Source organism: Xyrauchen texanus, chromosome 25 (assembly GCF_025860055.1).
Source record: "Xyrauchen texanus isolate HMW12.3.18 chromosome 25, RBS_HiC_50CHRs, whole genome shotgun sequence".
Classification (NCBI taxonomy): Eukaryota; Metazoa; Chordata; class Actinopteri; order Cypriniformes; family Catostomidae; genus Xyrauchen; species Xyrauchen texanus.
In genome coordinates this window covers 26,299,563-26,316,345 of record NC_068300.1, presented here as the reverse complement: position 1 = coordinate 26,316,345, position 16,783 = coordinate 26,299,563, and the positions used below count along the sequence as shown (strand labels likewise).

The 16,783-nt window shown below is 41.4% G+C and overlaps 1 protein-coding gene across 1 annotated transcript in view; it reads left to right on the top strand.

Moving 5' to 3' along the window:
• The first annotated feature begins 5,126 nt into the window (after nucleotides 1-5,126).
• LOC127618415 (vasopressin V2 receptor-like) overlaps nucleotides 5,127-16,783 on the top strand; it is a 32,097-nt gene continuing 20,440 nt past the window's right edge. Inside the window, exons 1-3 of the mRNA XM_052090847.1 lie at nucleotides 5,127-5,432; nucleotides 12,709-13,101; nucleotides 15,266-15,511. Coding sequence (XP_051946807.1) covers nucleotides 12,718-13,101; nucleotides 15,266-15,511 — 630 coding nt within the window. The 5' untranslated portion in view covers nucleotides 5,127-5,432; nucleotides 12,709-12,717. The remainder of the gene's footprint in view (nucleotides 5,433-12,708; nucleotides 13,102-15,265; nucleotides 15,512-16,783) is intronic.

Below are 16,783 nucleotides of genomic sequence, written 5' to 3'. Positions count from 1 at the left end.
CCATGAACCTCTTCCTGCCGGCGTCGCGCTAAGCTCCTCTGCAGGCCGCTCACGTGATCAGCCTCCTGCACGAGCCTCTTCACTAGCGCCCAGTTCAACAAACTCAGACTTCTCAGCGTCGACAGGGCGGCCGCCCTCGATCAGCGCTCAGACAGCCGCCGCAGACCGCCGCCCCGTGGGCCTCGATTTAAGGTAACGCTGAAACCAGAGCAACCGAAGTCTTCCTAACTTTGTTGAACAAACGACGGCTCAGTCCGCGCGGCGGACCGCCGTCAAGCTTGCCCCTGTCAGTCCCCTTCTCTCAGGCTACTACAGTGGTGAATTTAGCAGCCAACAAGCCGGTGACACTGCCCGCTTGCCTGCACTCAAACGCCGTTTTCACGGCGACCCAAATAAATCTTGTAAAGAGCAAACATGTCTTATGTGTAGAAAAAGTGCCCACAACCCAGTGTTAGCCCCTACACACAAGCATAACACATCCCGTGCCCCTATCAGAGCACGCTCTCATAAAGCGATTCACGAACCGCTCGGCGTCAGAGTCAATGAAGAGCCCACAAATGCGTCGTGGCGCCCATTCTCTGCCCGCTCTGTCACACGACCAGCCCTATGTGTAGAAAATGTGCCCACAATCCAGTGTTCACTTCTGCACACAAGCACTGCATGTCTCGTGTCCCCACCAGAGCACGCTCACATAAAGCGATTCACGAACCGCTCGGCGTCAGAGTCAATGAAGGCGCCCACAAATGCGTCGCGCGCCCATTCTCTGCCCGCTCTGTTACACGGCCAGCAACCATTCCTCTGTGTGTAAGTCCGTGCCCATGACTATGCTTGCGCATCACGTAACAGATGTGACTCTTTCCCCATTCATTCCAATCGGAAGTCACTCACAAAACAGCCTGTTCATGCTGTCTGCGAGCAATCATGCATGAACACACTAAACGCGCTCACACATTTTGTTCAGCACTCTGTGTGCGGCAATCAGAGCCGAATTGGCCATTCACCCTCTAGCGTTACGCTTCAAAGCGTGGGAAGCTATTCCAGGGATATCCAAGTGGGTGTTAAGCACAATACAACAGGGCTATTTGCTACAGTTTGATCGCCGCCCCCTCGCTTCAGAGCGCGGCTCGAAACCACTGTGAACACGGAAGCAGCGTGCATGCTTCGTTCAGAAATAGCAAGCCTTCTGTGCAAAAGGGCCATAGAAAAAGTGCCACCCTCTCTGAGCTGAGTCGAGGCTTTACAGCCGTTATTTTCTTGTTCCCAAGAAAGACGGCGGCCTCAGACCCATATTAGATCTCAGGGTTTTGAACAAGGTGCTTGCAAAAGACCGTTCAAAATGCTTACAATCAGGAAACTCCTCGCGCATGTGCGCCAGGGGACTGGTTTATTTCTCTCGATCTGAAAGATGCATACTTTCAGATTCAGATAAATCCCGTCACAGGCCATTCTTGAGATTAGCCGACGGCCAGGTTTATCAATACACCGTCCTTCCGTTCGGCCTGTCCTTAGCACCCGTACTTTCACGAAGTGCATGGATCGCGGCGCTCGCACCCCTGCGGAGTCAGGGTTTCGCGAATTCTGAACTATTTGGACGACTGGCTGATTATGGCTCAGTCACATATGGAGCTTCTGTCTCACAGAGCAGTTCTCCTCAGCCATCTGAACAGTTTGGGTCTTGCAGTCAATTGGACCAAGAGCTCACTACAGCCCAGTCAGACCATTTCCTTCCTGGGAATAGAACTAGACTCCGTGGCAATGACGGCTCAGCTTATCTACACAGCGCGCACGCCGTGTTCAGCGACTAGCCGCATCTTTTCAGATGAACAGCCTCACACCTCTGAAGAAATTCCAGAGAGTGCTAGGTTACATGGCCTCAGCCGCAGCAGTACTTCAGCTGGGTTTACTGCACATGCGCCCGCTTCAGCATTGGCTAAACACCGGCGTCTCGCCGGGCTTGGGCCACAGGCGCCAGCCCATCAAGGTGACTCAGACCTGTATATCAGCTCTGCAGCCCTGGACAGTGGCGAATGGTATCAGCGGGGAGTGACAATGGGAGCTGTATCTCGCCGAAAAGTCATCTCGACAGGCGGCGTCCAACACGGGTTGGAGCGCGGTCTCGCGAGGGCTCTCCGGTTTTCGGCCTATGGTCAGTTCAGGAAAAGCTCCTTCACATAAATTGTCTGGAAATGATAGCGGTCGAGTGCGCGCTCGTGCGCTTTCTCCCAGTCATTCAGGGTCACCACGTCCTGGTCCGTTCGGACAACAGATCTGCGGTATCCTACCTAAACCGTCAGGGCGGTGTCAGATCCAGGAACCTCTTCCATCTGACAAAGCGCATACTGAGTTGGTCCCAGTGCCACCTGCGCTCGCTGAGGGCGACGCGCGTGCCAGGCCACCTGAGCGACGGCCTGGACAGACTGTCCAGAGACAATATTCCCCAGGGGAATGGTCCCTGCACGCTCAAACAGTCCAGGCGTTATGGCACCTATTCGGCAGAGCAGAGATAGACCTCTTTGCGTCCAAAGAGAACTCTCACTGCCCAATATTTTTCTCGAGCGAGGACGCGCTGGCCCAGGACTGGCCCAGGCGCCCGCTTACGCCTTCCCTCCCGTCTCGCTATTGCCACAGGTAATGCAGAGGATCAGGAAGCAGCGTCACTCGGTGCTCCTCATAGCCCGCGTTGGGAGAATCAGACATGGTTCCGGAGCTTACGCAGCTGTTACTGACAGCGCCGTGGCCCATCCCAGTGAGAGCAGATCTCCTCTCTCAAGCTCGCGGCACAATCTGGCATCCCCACCCAGAGCTGGGGCTGCATGCGTGGGTGATCAGCGACTACCGTCGCTCTGCCAGAAGGAGTAATAAACACCATCATACACGCTAGAGCCCCTTCCACGAGAAGACTCTATGCGTCAAAATGGTCTGTGTTCTCAAAATGGTGCACCGACAGAGACCTGGACCCGCGGACATGTGGGGTGTCGTCGCTGCTCGTATTTCTACAAGAGCTGCTGGATAAGGGCAGATCCCCATCCACGCTCAAAGTGTATGTGGCGGCCGTTGCGGCGTTCAGCTGAACCCTGCACGGCCAGTCATGGGGTAAAAGCGAGCTGGTCATCCGCTTCCTCAGGGGAGCTAGAAGGATGAACCCCGCGCCCCCATCGGTTCCTATCTGGGATCTTTCTATAGTTCTCGAAACTATGAAAGCCCCCCTTCGAACCACTTCAATCCGTGGATTTTAAATACCTTTCACTCAAAACCGTTTTTCTGACTGCCCTGTCATCAGTCAAGCGTGTGGGAGACCTTCACGCGCTGTCTGTCAGCGCTGCGTGTCTTGAGTTTGGACAAAGTGACTCCAAGGTCATTTTAAAGCCTAGACACGGCTATGTTCCCAAGGTGATCGGTACTCCTTTCAGAGCACAGGTCATTTCCCTATCGGCGCTGCCAGCACCCGATAGCGAACGCGACACCAATCTCCTTTGCCCGGTCAGAGCACTGAGATTGTATACTGCGTGCTCCGCTGCTTTCAGACGCTCCGAGCAGCTTTTCGTTCCGTTCGGAGGGCGCACCAAAGGTCTCGCCGCCTCGAAACAGACACTATCTAAATTGATAGTGGACGCTATTGCTGCTGCATACGCGTCAAAAGACCTGCCATGCCCGTTGGGCATTAGGGCTCACTCCACTAGAGGCATGGCATCCTCGTGGGCATGGTCCAGCGGGATTTCCATTCACGACATATGTGTGGCAGCGGGATGGACTTCCCCCTCCACCTTTGTCAGATTTTACAATATGGAAGTGCCCGCTCTGCAGGCAAAACTACTAGCGGTTTAATACGCTACAGCTCCCCTGGTGAGCTGCACTGATGGGACACATTCCACACAGACCGGCACCGCCGCTCTGTCGTTCCTTCCCACTATGTGCTTATGTATTACACAATCAATGACCCGCATTCTTGCCGGCCAAATATTATTTCCCCACTCATAAGGGCTCCCGGGTCCCCCTTAATTCCCTGGGGCTCATACAGTGGATGCTTGGCGCGCACGGTGTTGACAATGGGTTCCGTAGCGTAAGCTAGCTTACGCAATACTGAGAGAACCTCTCGTAAGAGAACGTATCGGTTACCTAACGTAACCTCGGTTCTCTCTAGATGAGGAACGAGTATTGCGTAGCCGGCGTGCTTCGCGCCACGGCGACTTTTCGCTTCAGTCAATGAAAACCAGGGTTCCAGCCTATGAACTACGCTTATGTGCACTCTAGTCACGCCCATTTTGGCGGGCTTTGATGCAGTGAGCGCGGGCGCCTCTCATTGGATCGCGAGTTCGCCCAAGCTCGTCTATAGGCTGCAGCAGTTGCCACAGAGCAACCTATGAGCTCGCTAGCTAGCCCGCTCAAGGTCTGCAGCTGCCGCACTGCATTGACAATGGATACAAAAATTAAGGATAATTTTTTGGCTTCAATATCTCAGAAAAGATGAATCTTTCCTGTAGCGTAAGCTAGCTTACGCAATACTCGTTCCCTCATCTAGAGAGAACCGAGGTTACGTTAGGTAACCGATACGTTTTATTGAGTAAACTAATGGCACTCACTAAGTGCAATGCACTGACAGCATGTAAAAAATGTATTGTTGTTTACTATACCTTTTTATTCCAATTATTTATTTATTTTATTATCAACTTTTATTTTAAATGAACTCAAAATTTTAAGGCAACCAGTTTACTTACTTTTTAAAGTTAAACCAAAGTCATTTCTTACAGTGCATAGCTCAGCACATTCACCATGATCAAATACATAAAATCCGGTTTGTCCCCCTTTTTCATAAGTAACATGAAATTTCAATGACCTATTGACCACTGAACTTGAAATGTCCCCGTTTTCATTTCCGAAATCTGGTCACCATATGTTTAAGTTAACATTTATTTCAATGTGACCATTAAATTGTTACTTTGGTGACGACCTCAGGAACAAGGTTTTGGTGTTGGGATGAAGGCTAATGGAGCCTACAGGGGAGGAGATGCTTTGGAAGGAGGGGGTATAGTAGGAGGAACACAAGTAGCCCGAGCAAATCATGTTTAGTGAGCCGGTCAGATCACAGAACTGATGTAGCAGAGAGAGAGGATGAGAATGGATTATTAACGCACATTATTCTTTTGTTATTGTTGTTTCTCAGCTGTAAGGAAAATTAACTCTATTGGTAAAAGGAGATCCAATTTTGAATGGGACACCCTTAAACTGTCAGAATGGTTTGGCAACACTCCAATATATTTGACATCATTCTCAAACAAAGTTACAATGGTAGACGTCGGAAATCAAAAACAGATTCAGTGTCAAGATAGAAGGCGTGGACGTAGCATGGACAGAGCAATATTTCTGTTAGTTCTCCAAGGAAACTGTGGATTATATCGCAAAGTAAAACAGTGAAAATACAGAGCTGACTGACGGTAAGTGCTTCTAATCAATCAGCGATCAAATACGCAGAGGTTTCTGTTGGCGCGGATTTCGATCGCACGACATGTAACTGTTACGCAAATCACTTGCACTCATCAGGTACGATATGAAATATTATTTTACTGTCCAGTAAATTAAAATATTATAGGATAAGTCTTATTGTGATATAATGTTCAACAAACATTTTTTACATTTATTTTCTACTGTGAGGTTGGCTAGAGTTACAGAGGACATAAGCTTTTAAAATGAAAAATAGTCGACATTTCATTCATAATTGCATGCTTGTGATTTGAGTCTGGGCTCAAATGTCTTTTTTTAAGTGAATCACACATAGCCTACTCAACTCATCGACACTGATGTAGGTTAACCCCAATACCTTATCTGAGTTAGTGAAATAAATAAATAAATAATAACTGTTCAGTGTAAACCACGGAAAGTTAAATTAATTTTGGGTTTCTCAAAGGTAAAACGTGTAGGCTAGTTGTAGGCTATACGACGGATTAAAGGTTAATCACACAATTCAGCACAATGTTAAAATAATTAACTTGTTGAAAACAATGTGATCTATAGAGTATTCATAAAATCACTGCGCTTCATAGCATTTTGGGGTAAACACGTTATTTTAATGACTGGGGTCGGCCGGAAAGGTCGCTGGACATCCAGTCATCCACTGTGTTCTTGTACACACATAAGCGCCTCGTGTGTGTGTCAGAGCGGCGCTAATTGCGCGCCATGTGTTAAAATGTTATTTTAATTAGGACTCTAAACTGCTTCATAATCCTTCATGGAAAGCTTTACCCATTATCAGTCGCTGAACATTTTGTTATTGTGATTAATCGTTGCTACCACATTCAAGATTGGATGTCTTTGGGAAAATTATATATTAATGATATATATATAGGCCCTATAGGCTATATATATATATATATATATATATATATATATATATATATATATATATATATATATATATATATATATATATATATATATATGTAGGCTAAGGGAATGTGCGTTAATCAATATAGCCTATTTTTTTAAAAAATATTATTTAATTGCATCAATTCAAACTTTCTGTATAGCATTGAAGACTATTGTTCATTATTTTTAAAAGGTAGCTATGCAACAGGACCTGTTAAAAACTGGAATCTCCGGGGTTCTGCGTCAACACGGATGACCTTGAAGATAGAAAATATAATCGATTAGCCTATTTGGAAAATGCGTCGATCAAATTTAGGATGCAGGATAGGGCTACTGTGTTAAATATCCCCAATCTCACGTGTATTATGAACAACATTAGTATAAAAACAGCGTGACAGTTTATGTGACATATCCTTCTGTATAATTCCATGTAGTCTACATATCACAAAATTACATTTATTAGAGTTGTAGCCTACTAGGTTGAGTTCATGCCTCAAAAAGTATAATGTATGGAGAATCCAGTTATATATAAACTAACAGTTTCGGTTTAGAGGTTTCAAATTCCATTGTTGCCTTGTATTCAGTTATGGTTTACTTTGTATATGGTCTAGACCACAGACAATAAAGTAGGATAATATGGACTTTTTCTTTTTGTAGTTTCTGCTGTGTCATTTAATTTTTTCTAGAAAGTTCGATGTGAATTTAAAGTCTGTTTAAACAGTAATGTATGTGCAGAGATATGTGAAGCATGTATTCAGTAGCATGATGTACAGTACATATACCTGTTTCCAAGAACCTCAATGTCCTCACTATCAGTCACAAATTTGTACATCATCAATGTATTTATACCTAAAAAACAATAACATTACAAGTTTGCAGACAGCTAGCAAAAAGCATCTGCCATATACTATACTATACTATACTATATTGTACTGTGTGTTCCTGAGTTTATGAGGAATTTGAGTGTGCTTGGGGAGCTGCAGCATAAGGGAAGGGGTTCTGAAGTGACTGATCTGAGCACAGAGCAAAGGTTGAACATTAAAATACAAAAAGAGTACAGAAGTAGGTAAGATAAACAAAAGAGCTAACAAATGAAAATAGGTGGACAACTCAGTCATCCTTCCCATGGTGCAGCTGTGTTCCTTTGATTGACAAAGACTTAGAGACACAATAATGAAAGAGTGGGATTGAGTGGTTGGCTGCCTGTTAAATTAATTCGCTAAGTTAAACTTTTTCATTACAAATTATATTATCAACAAAACAATTTGAGAGGGAAGTTGAATTGTTATATGTACTTGAATTACAGCACTTCGTAGTATATGTTATGCTCCCCATTTGCTTTAAGGACAGCATGTTCTGAATTTGACATGCACTCTATAAATGTATATAAACTCTCTGCAAAACCTGATGATCCATGTGATCCCAGCATGATTTGAGAAAGTTCCAAAGAGCATATTGTATAGCCTACTTACTATATAGTGGAAGCAACTAATATAGTGGAATTATTATATACATTTATAGTGGAACCAAGGAAATTTTACCTTTTGTAAATAAAAAATAAAAAAGGACTTGATTAGTTTCCTAGAATTAATGCAAAATCTTAAATATTTGTTATTCATTTTACATAATAAAAACTCATAAAACTTTGATTATTTCCAGATCTAGACTTTGAATGTGGTCTCAAACCTTTGGATTCTATGACTAGCAGACAGTTACTTATATTAGAAATGAGACACATAAATGAGCCACATTTGTTAAGTGCTGCTTTCTTCCACTCAAAATTCCACATAAGGTTGATGCACAATACAATAGCTTCTCCCTGCTGCTTTGCATTCCTGAGGTGTTTTTAAGTTAGGGATTACTTTCAATTTATTTAGTCTACACCTAGTTCACCGGACGGAAACACACACACACACTGATTCCTCTGTAGCCACTGAGTACATATAATGCACAGTTGTATGCTTTCTGCTCCTCTGATGTACTGACGTACATAGATTAATTCCGAATCAGCACTTCATCACATACCCTCTGCCCGGAAATAAAAGGGCACTGAAAGAAGTAGTATAAGTAGTACTTACATGCACATTAACTTTATTAACTGTTCTCTTTGTTGCTTTACAGTATTTAAGCATTCATTCAAATCCACAATATGAATACATCCAGCATAACTGTTCTACCAGTGTTCTTAGCCAAAAAGACTTCCTTTCATGACTATACCGGTCTACCAGCTAGACCTGTTCAGAACCAGCACTGACTAGTATAAACCAGCCTGGATGACATGGACATTCTGGCTGGTGTGAGCTGGACTTTTGTCAGCAGGGTGTATTGATGCATAAGACCTGGAGTAGATAAGGAGCAACCAAGGACAGTCTGATTCTAATGACAGGGGGGGAAGGTGGTTTAGGTGAGGAGCAAATGAGAGAGAGAGAGATAGAGGATGAGTGGCAGATGAGAGCACTGCTGCTCTCCACAGTAGGTTCTCACATCCTCCACTCCACTCTAATCCTTTTTCTTTCTGCCCCCTTGGCCTCCAAGCAGAGCACAACAGGAATATTTTTAGTGTTTGTCTGATCGTCAGCAGATGGAGGTTTGAAAGTCAACACATCTCTATTAGCTTTGAGTTTTAGATCTGTAGAGCTCTGTATTAGGGAGCTGATCCTCCATCTTCAACTTCATATAAATAACACCCAGAGGAATCTTATTGCTCACAGTTTTTATGTTTATTAAATATAAAGCTGATTTAAAACGGCTGTGTATTTTTTTCTTTTACAATACGTTCTCTATACCAGTTAAATGTGTAGAGATTTCGTAGAAAATTGTAAAAATTGTGGCTCTCTGGCACTGAAAAAAACTTGTTCCGTTTGATTGAGTGGTCTGATATTGCAACATTGGCTCAACTCATGGCTTGAGTTTCTCGAAACAATGGAAATCTCAGAAACCTGTTTGAAAGCCTGTTTGATTATGTTTGCAATTCCACTTTGTAATAATGGTGCAGAAAATATTTACTTTACCTTTAATTATGAAACTCATTTCCTAAAATGACTTAGTAGAAACTGAAGTATAATTTCTCATTTGCTTTGAGTTTAATCGTATTACTGGGCCAGGGAAACAATTGAGATATAGTTGTGATTTTACTTTCCTACTGACAGACTCAGCTGAGCATGTCATAAATTAATCACTTCCTGTCACAAAAAAGGGTACACATGACCAGCACACATCACAACACAGATCTGCTTTTAGCTTCCTGATGAATAGGCAGCAGCAGTCATGTGTACATCAGTCACATTTAAAGACTGAGAATATAAGTGGAGGCACTTTCTGTAATTTCCCATGAGGTATTAAAGTAGGTAATGATAGCAGACGGGACATGAAAAGAGTGAGAACAGACTGCAAGCTGGACAGGACACTAGTCATGGGAATTTCTATTGTGAAAATAAATTATTTTTGGATTGCCTTCCATGAGGGGGAGTCCCCCATTGAGCCTTAGTGTGCTGCCATCGCCCCCCTTTATATGGCGCCCCTATTTGTTGCATACATTGTATATAAGGTTTTTGCAGCTCTGGGTCTAACAGATAGACCCACAACAAACTCATCCCAATGTTGCTGGGTCAGGCTGGTCAGGAAGCTCAAACAAAAAGAACTATGTTCTGATTTCGGCACAGATACTTTTCAGGGAAATCAACCTACAAATGGGTTACTTACAGTATAGTTGACTGCAGTTTGAGCTGGAAAATCCTGATAAAAAGATACTGACACTCTCAGTACATTTTCTCCACATTTATAGTGGCAGAGTGTTTTGTAAAAACCAACACAGTTTTAGGTTTATAAGCACTTTTACTCTTTTAGTTCAATTTGATTTTACATTTCCTTAAAACCAGTATGCATGGATGATGGATGGTAAATTACAAGTACGAAATGAAACATTAATAATTGATCTATTGTCACACATTATACATACATTTTTGCATATATACAGTGAAATAATTTTTGTTCACATATCCCAGCCAAGCTGAGGTCAGAGTGCAGGGTGAGCCATGATACGGCGGCCCTGGAGCAGATAGGGTCAAGGGCCCAACAGTGGTGTCTTAAATCTGTTTAGCAGCTGGGGACAATAATTAATGTGCCATCTCAATGGGAAGGATAGCTGCCGATACAGATTGGAGAGTTATATGTGATTTCTAAATGCTTTACTGGGAAATGGAGTGTATCATCTTAGAGAGGCAAAATATGTTTTTTGATTATGGGAAAGTGAGATATGTTGGGAAAACAATGACAGGAAATATTAGAGGAAAGATACATTGTGAAGTTGGTGAGAGATAGCTTCAGAGAAAGTTATGATCTATGATTTATGTAAATACTGGGGCTGTCAATCGATTAAAATATATAATCCAATTAATTACATGGTGTCCCGATTAATTAATCACGATTAATCACATATACAAATATTTGCTGAGAAAGCCCCTCATATAACAATAATTCAATATATAATGATTATAGATATTTATATCAATATATAATTATACATAGTTATCTTTAAATATTAAAAATTATATATATATATATATATATATATATATATATATATATATATATATATATATATATATATATATATATATAAAAATATTCAGATAATTAAAATGCATTACATTCTTAATCATTGTTACAACGATACAAAACGCGGCTTTAGAATACAATGTATTGTTTACTATCATATTATTGATCATAAGTCAATCATTGGCATACAGTTCACAGCAATCCATTTCACAAGTGAATTTGTCAATCAGTTGGAGATTTATGAGGGCTTGTTTAAGAACCCGTCAATTTACGTCTGCGTCAGACATTTTTTTATTTTTTTTTATTAATGCTATCAAAACTTTTACATCTAGAGCCAAGTGGTATATTAAAACAAACAACAAAAAAAAAAGGAAAATAAAGAAATAAACAGTTTATATAAAAGTATCAAATTGTTTACATATTTCAATACACTTTACAGCTTTCTTGTTACTAAAATTGGAAATTGTTCTTCGGTATCGCTGAACCTCTGAATTAAAAATTTAAATGAATGGTTTATAATCACCATACTTACATTTATGAATACTAAACTTTGAAACAAAAGCAGAACATTAATCAAATAATATTCCTTATGAAGAGACATGTCATAGCTAAAAAAAAAACGAATAAAACATTTTCAAAACAAAGCTGAAAGCAGGGAATAATATGATCTCTAACAATCTTGCATAAATCAGACCAAAAACAAGTCGAGTAGGGACAACTCCAAAATAAATGAAGACCACAAAATGTACAGAATATATCGACATCACAATTAAATCTCTCTACAAGAAAATAATTAGTGAGGTAGTACTTACAAATACATTTGAAGGAAATTTCTTTGATTTTATTCGTGATTAAATATTTATGGGTAATTTCCAAATTTTGCACCATCTCAATCCAGCGTCAGACATGCTTGTGTGCGTTGCATCATAAACATAAAATGTTTAGTTCACTGTTTCAAGTTAAATATAGTTTAATATTCAATCTTTAAACACATCTTGAGATCCCTTAGTTCGCATTTGCACTCCTTCGAGTGTTTTGAACGCAAGAACGTAACACTTGTTTGTGGTGTTCTGCCTACTGAAGTATTTTCTTCACTGTATAAACTGTGTGTTGCTCATACAGCTGAAATTTTACTTACTGCCCTCTGGAGTAAACAGGTGGTACTACAATCTTGCATTTCTCAGGACTCTTCCTTATTATGGTCCGTGGGGGCATTGCGATTAAATGCGTACATTTTTTTAACGGGTTATTTTTTGTAAAATTAATCGCACCGAATTAACGTGTTAAATCGACAGCCCTAGTAAATACATAAAAAGTCACAAATTGATAGAGATATATAGAGCCAAAGACACTTTTTCAAAGCAATCTTCAAAACAAGTCAAGATATTTGTGCTCTCTCTTTCTTTCCATTTGCTCTCCTCTTCCTCAGACTGTTGAGCTTCCAACAGTCTATTGAGTATATTTGTAGTTAATTGCTTTCTGTTTTGGCTGGTTAAAGAGCCTTTCTGCATAATGTCTCCACACAAAAAAAAAAAAACTTAGACTGCAATTTAATTTGAGATGATATTGGAGGCATACTCCTAGTATCTTAATTTGATTTAAGCATTTTTTTTCACCATTAATTTACTGAGGAACTCTTGTAAAATAGCTACAAACATAATAACAGAATTCAATTAATTTATCCTTATTTCAATTAGGACTGTTTGTTATACCAATTTATATACCAAAGTCAGTGTGTGATCAGTGTTGCTTACTTTTCGCATCTTACTCTGTCTGTCCTTCTCTTTGTAGGTCATAGGCATGATGATGGCCTCTTGGGAAGAGAATTTGGGTCAGCCCAATCGTTCTGTGTTGGGTATGGAGGGGGCATCACACTTGTCCAGCTCCCTCTTCAATCTCAGCAGCAGTTATGGGGGTCCAGGAGCTTTTCTCTGGCTGTTTCCATCAGAGAACGTCACATTCTCCACCACAAGGTCCACAATGCAGCCTATAGAACCTCCGCGAATGCGGGACCAGGCCTTGGCCCAGGCAGAGATTGGGGTGCTGGGACTGGTGCTTGCCCTCACAGCTCTGGGTAACGGCTTTGTGCTGTGGGTACTGCTGCGTAGGAAGAAACATAACGCACCTATGCATCTCTTCATGGTCAATCTGTGTGTGGCTGACCTGGTAGTGGCCTTCTTTCAGGTAACAGCCTCTTTAGGCAATTCAAATGATGAGAGAGGCAAAATAAATGAGTGGGCCGGTTAAGTGATCACTGAACTATGTAGAATCATAAAGTGCAACTATACCATCCATCCATCCATCCATCGTCAACCGCTTATCCTGTGTACAGGGTCGTGGGGGGCTGGAGCCTATCCCAGCTAAAGTGCAACTATACATATTAAAAAAAAATACATTGATGTATTGCATGTGGGAGTTGCAGTGTTAGCATGTCAGTGGGTTGTGCATAAAACTCCAATTCCAAAAATGCTGGGACAGTATGAAAAAGGCTTATAAAAACAAAGGAGTGATTTGTAAATTATATTTACCCTTTGCACAACAAACTGAAAGCACTACAACTAAACATTATATGATGTTTTACCCTGTGAATTTAATAATTATTATTATAATTTTTTTATGTACAGTAAGTTCAAATCAGATGATTGCAACACATTCCAAAAAAGTTGGGACATTCGAGTGTTTACCACTGTGAAACATCACCATTTCTTCTAATAACACTAATTAACAAATTTGGCACTGAAAACACAAATTTGTTAAGTTAAAAAGTGGAATTTTCCCCCATTCATCCATTATGCAGGTCTTGAGCTGCACAATTTTATAGGGTCTTCGTTGTCGTATTGTGCACTTCATAATGCACCACACATTCTCAATTGGAGATGGTCAGGACTGCAGGCTGGCCAATCTAGCACAGCACTCTCTGCTTATTCTGCCAGTATGTGATTTGAAGTTGTCCTTCTGACAATTCCGGGATGTCCCTGGAAAAGACAGAGCTGGATGGCAGTAGATGCTGCTCCAAAATTTTTACATATCTGTTTGTATTAATAGTGACCTCACAGATGTGTGAGCTACCCATGCCATGGGCACTGACACACCGCTGGCCCATACAGACACTGGCTTTTGGACCTGATGCTAATAACAGCTTGGATGGTCCTTTTCCTCTTTGGCCCAGAGAACACAATGAAATGTGGACTTATCAGGCCAAAAAGAACAGTTCCACTGTTCTGCTTTCCTTCTAAGATGAGTCCTAGCCCAGAGAATTCAGCAACACTTCTGGACAGTGTTGATGTATGATGTATGACTTTACATAGTAAAGACTTAACTTGCATCTGTGGATGAAGCGCTGAATGGTGTTGACTAAAAAAGGTTTAGGAAAGTTATCCCAAGCTTATGTTCATGATATCCATTACAGATGAATGATGTTTTTTAAGACAGTGACGTCTGAGGGATCAGAGATCACACGCATTCAGAAGTGGTTTTCTTCTTGCACATTACTTACCGAGATTTGACCATATTCCTTGAATCGTTTAACTATATTGTGGACCAAAGAGGGTGAAATGCCCAAAATCCTTCCAATTTGTCTTTGGTGAAAATATTTTGAAAGTGCTGGATTATTTGCTGAAGAATCTGTTGTCAAATTTACAAGTCTCGAATCCTTGCTCTTGCAGGACTAGGTTGTTTTTGGAGGCTCCTTATATTCTCTGACACAGTTGCCTCACCTGTTTAACATCACCTTGTTATTTTTACTTTATTTGGAGCATGTTGCAGTCTCTTGATTTGAAATTACTGTACATAAAAAAACAATGACATTTTCAAGGTAAAACATTGTATAATGTGTAGTTGAAGAGTTTTCAATTTAGCAAAGGGTGAATAAAATTTACAAATCACTATTTTTTGTTTTTTTAAGCATTTTTCATACTGTCACAACATTTTATGAATTGAGGTTGTATATTCTAAACCTGGTCCTAAACAGACGTGACGTGATAAAGCAACAAGCAATAAAAAAAATCAGTTTTTGTCTTAACTAAATGTGACAAAAAATGAGCAACAGATATTTTGTGGATTGCTTGGTTTATATTTCTGTGGCATTCTGCCAGGTAACCCCGCCCACAGTGAATTCTCATGGGTCCTAAATGTCAATCATCATTACTGTATATTAAACATCAAATATGTTCTGACTGTCTGTGATTGTGTCACGTTGCACCTCAGTTTTGCAGTCAGTGTGATCAGACAAAATTGCTTGTTGCTAGAATCTTGTTGTCTTTTGTCTGGTTAGGACATGATATGAAATTGACAAACAAAATGCAATGTGAGGTTGAAATATTACAAGATATTTTCATTGTGCCCCCAGGTGTTGCCACAGTTGGTGTGGGACATTACCGAGCGCTTTCAGGGCCCTGATGCACTTTGTCGCTCAGTCAAATATTTGCAAGTTGTCGGAATGTTTGCGTCCTCCTACATGATCGTTGCTATGACTGTGGATCGTCATTATGCCATCTGCTGCCCCTTGCAGGCATATCGAGGGAGCACACCCTCTCATTGGAACACCCCCATCATGGTTGCATGGGTCCTAGCCCTTGTGCTCAGTTTACCACAGGTGAGGAACAAATTATCTCAGACCCAGCCAGATAGATAGATGGATGGATGGATAGTTAAGTCAAGTAATTTTTATTTGTTTAGCGCTTTTCAAAAACCTAGTTTCAAAGCAGCTTTACAGAAAATCATACATTAAAAGAAAATAAAACTGTAATATCTATAAAGTCTTAGAGTCATCATTGTGTAGTTTGATTAAATATGATTGTAAATTGTGTATAAAAATAAATAATTAAATCATAATTGTATATAGCACCCCAGTGAGCAAGCTGAAGGCGATTGTGGCAAGGAACACAAAACTCCATAAGATTTTGATTAATGGAGAAAAATAACCTTGGGAGAAACCAGACTCACTGTGGGGGCCAGTTCCCCTCTGGCTAAACAGCATGAATATCAAGTGGTTTTTATTGTCGTTTCAACCATATACAGTTAGTACAGTACACAGCAAAACGAGACAACGTTCCTCCAGGACCATGGTGCTACATAAAAACAACAAAGGACCAACACAGGACCACATGAGACAACACAACGAAATAAAATACCTATATAAACTACCTATATATACCTATATAAAGTGCACGTGCAAACATGTGCAAAAAGTACGGGACAGTACAACAAATTTCTTACAATGAACAGGACAATAGACACAGTGCAGCGCCGACCAGTACTCAGTAGTGCAAAAAGATGACAGTTTCTAAAAATGTAAACATAACATACTATGAGATAGTGTTCTATGCACATAGCAGTTATTGGGGTAGCAGACAGTTATAAAGTGACAGTAATTAAAGTGCAACTCAGGACACGTGTGTGTGTGTGTGTGTCAAACCAGTCTCTGAGTATTGAGAAGTCTGATGGCTTGGGGAAGAAGCTGTTACACAGTCTGGCCGTGAGGGCCCGAATAGCTCGGTACCTCTTGCCAGACGGCAGGAGGGTAAAGAGTTTGTGTGAGGGGTGTGTGGGGTCAGTCCACAATGCTGGTTGCTTTATGGATACAGTGTTTTTTGTAAATGTCTTTGATGGAGGGAAGAGAGACCCCAATGATCTTCTCAGCTGTCCTCACTATCCTCTGCAGGGCTTTGCGGTCCGAAACGGTGCAAGTCCCAAACCAGGCAGTGATGCAGCTGCTCAGGATGCTCTCAATAGTCCCTCTATAGAATGTAGTGAGGATGGGGGTTGGGAGATGTGCTTTCCTCAGCCTTCGAAGAAAGTAGAGATGCTGCTGGGCTTTCTTGGTGATAGAGCTGGTGTTGAGGGACCAGGTGAGGTTCTCCGCCAG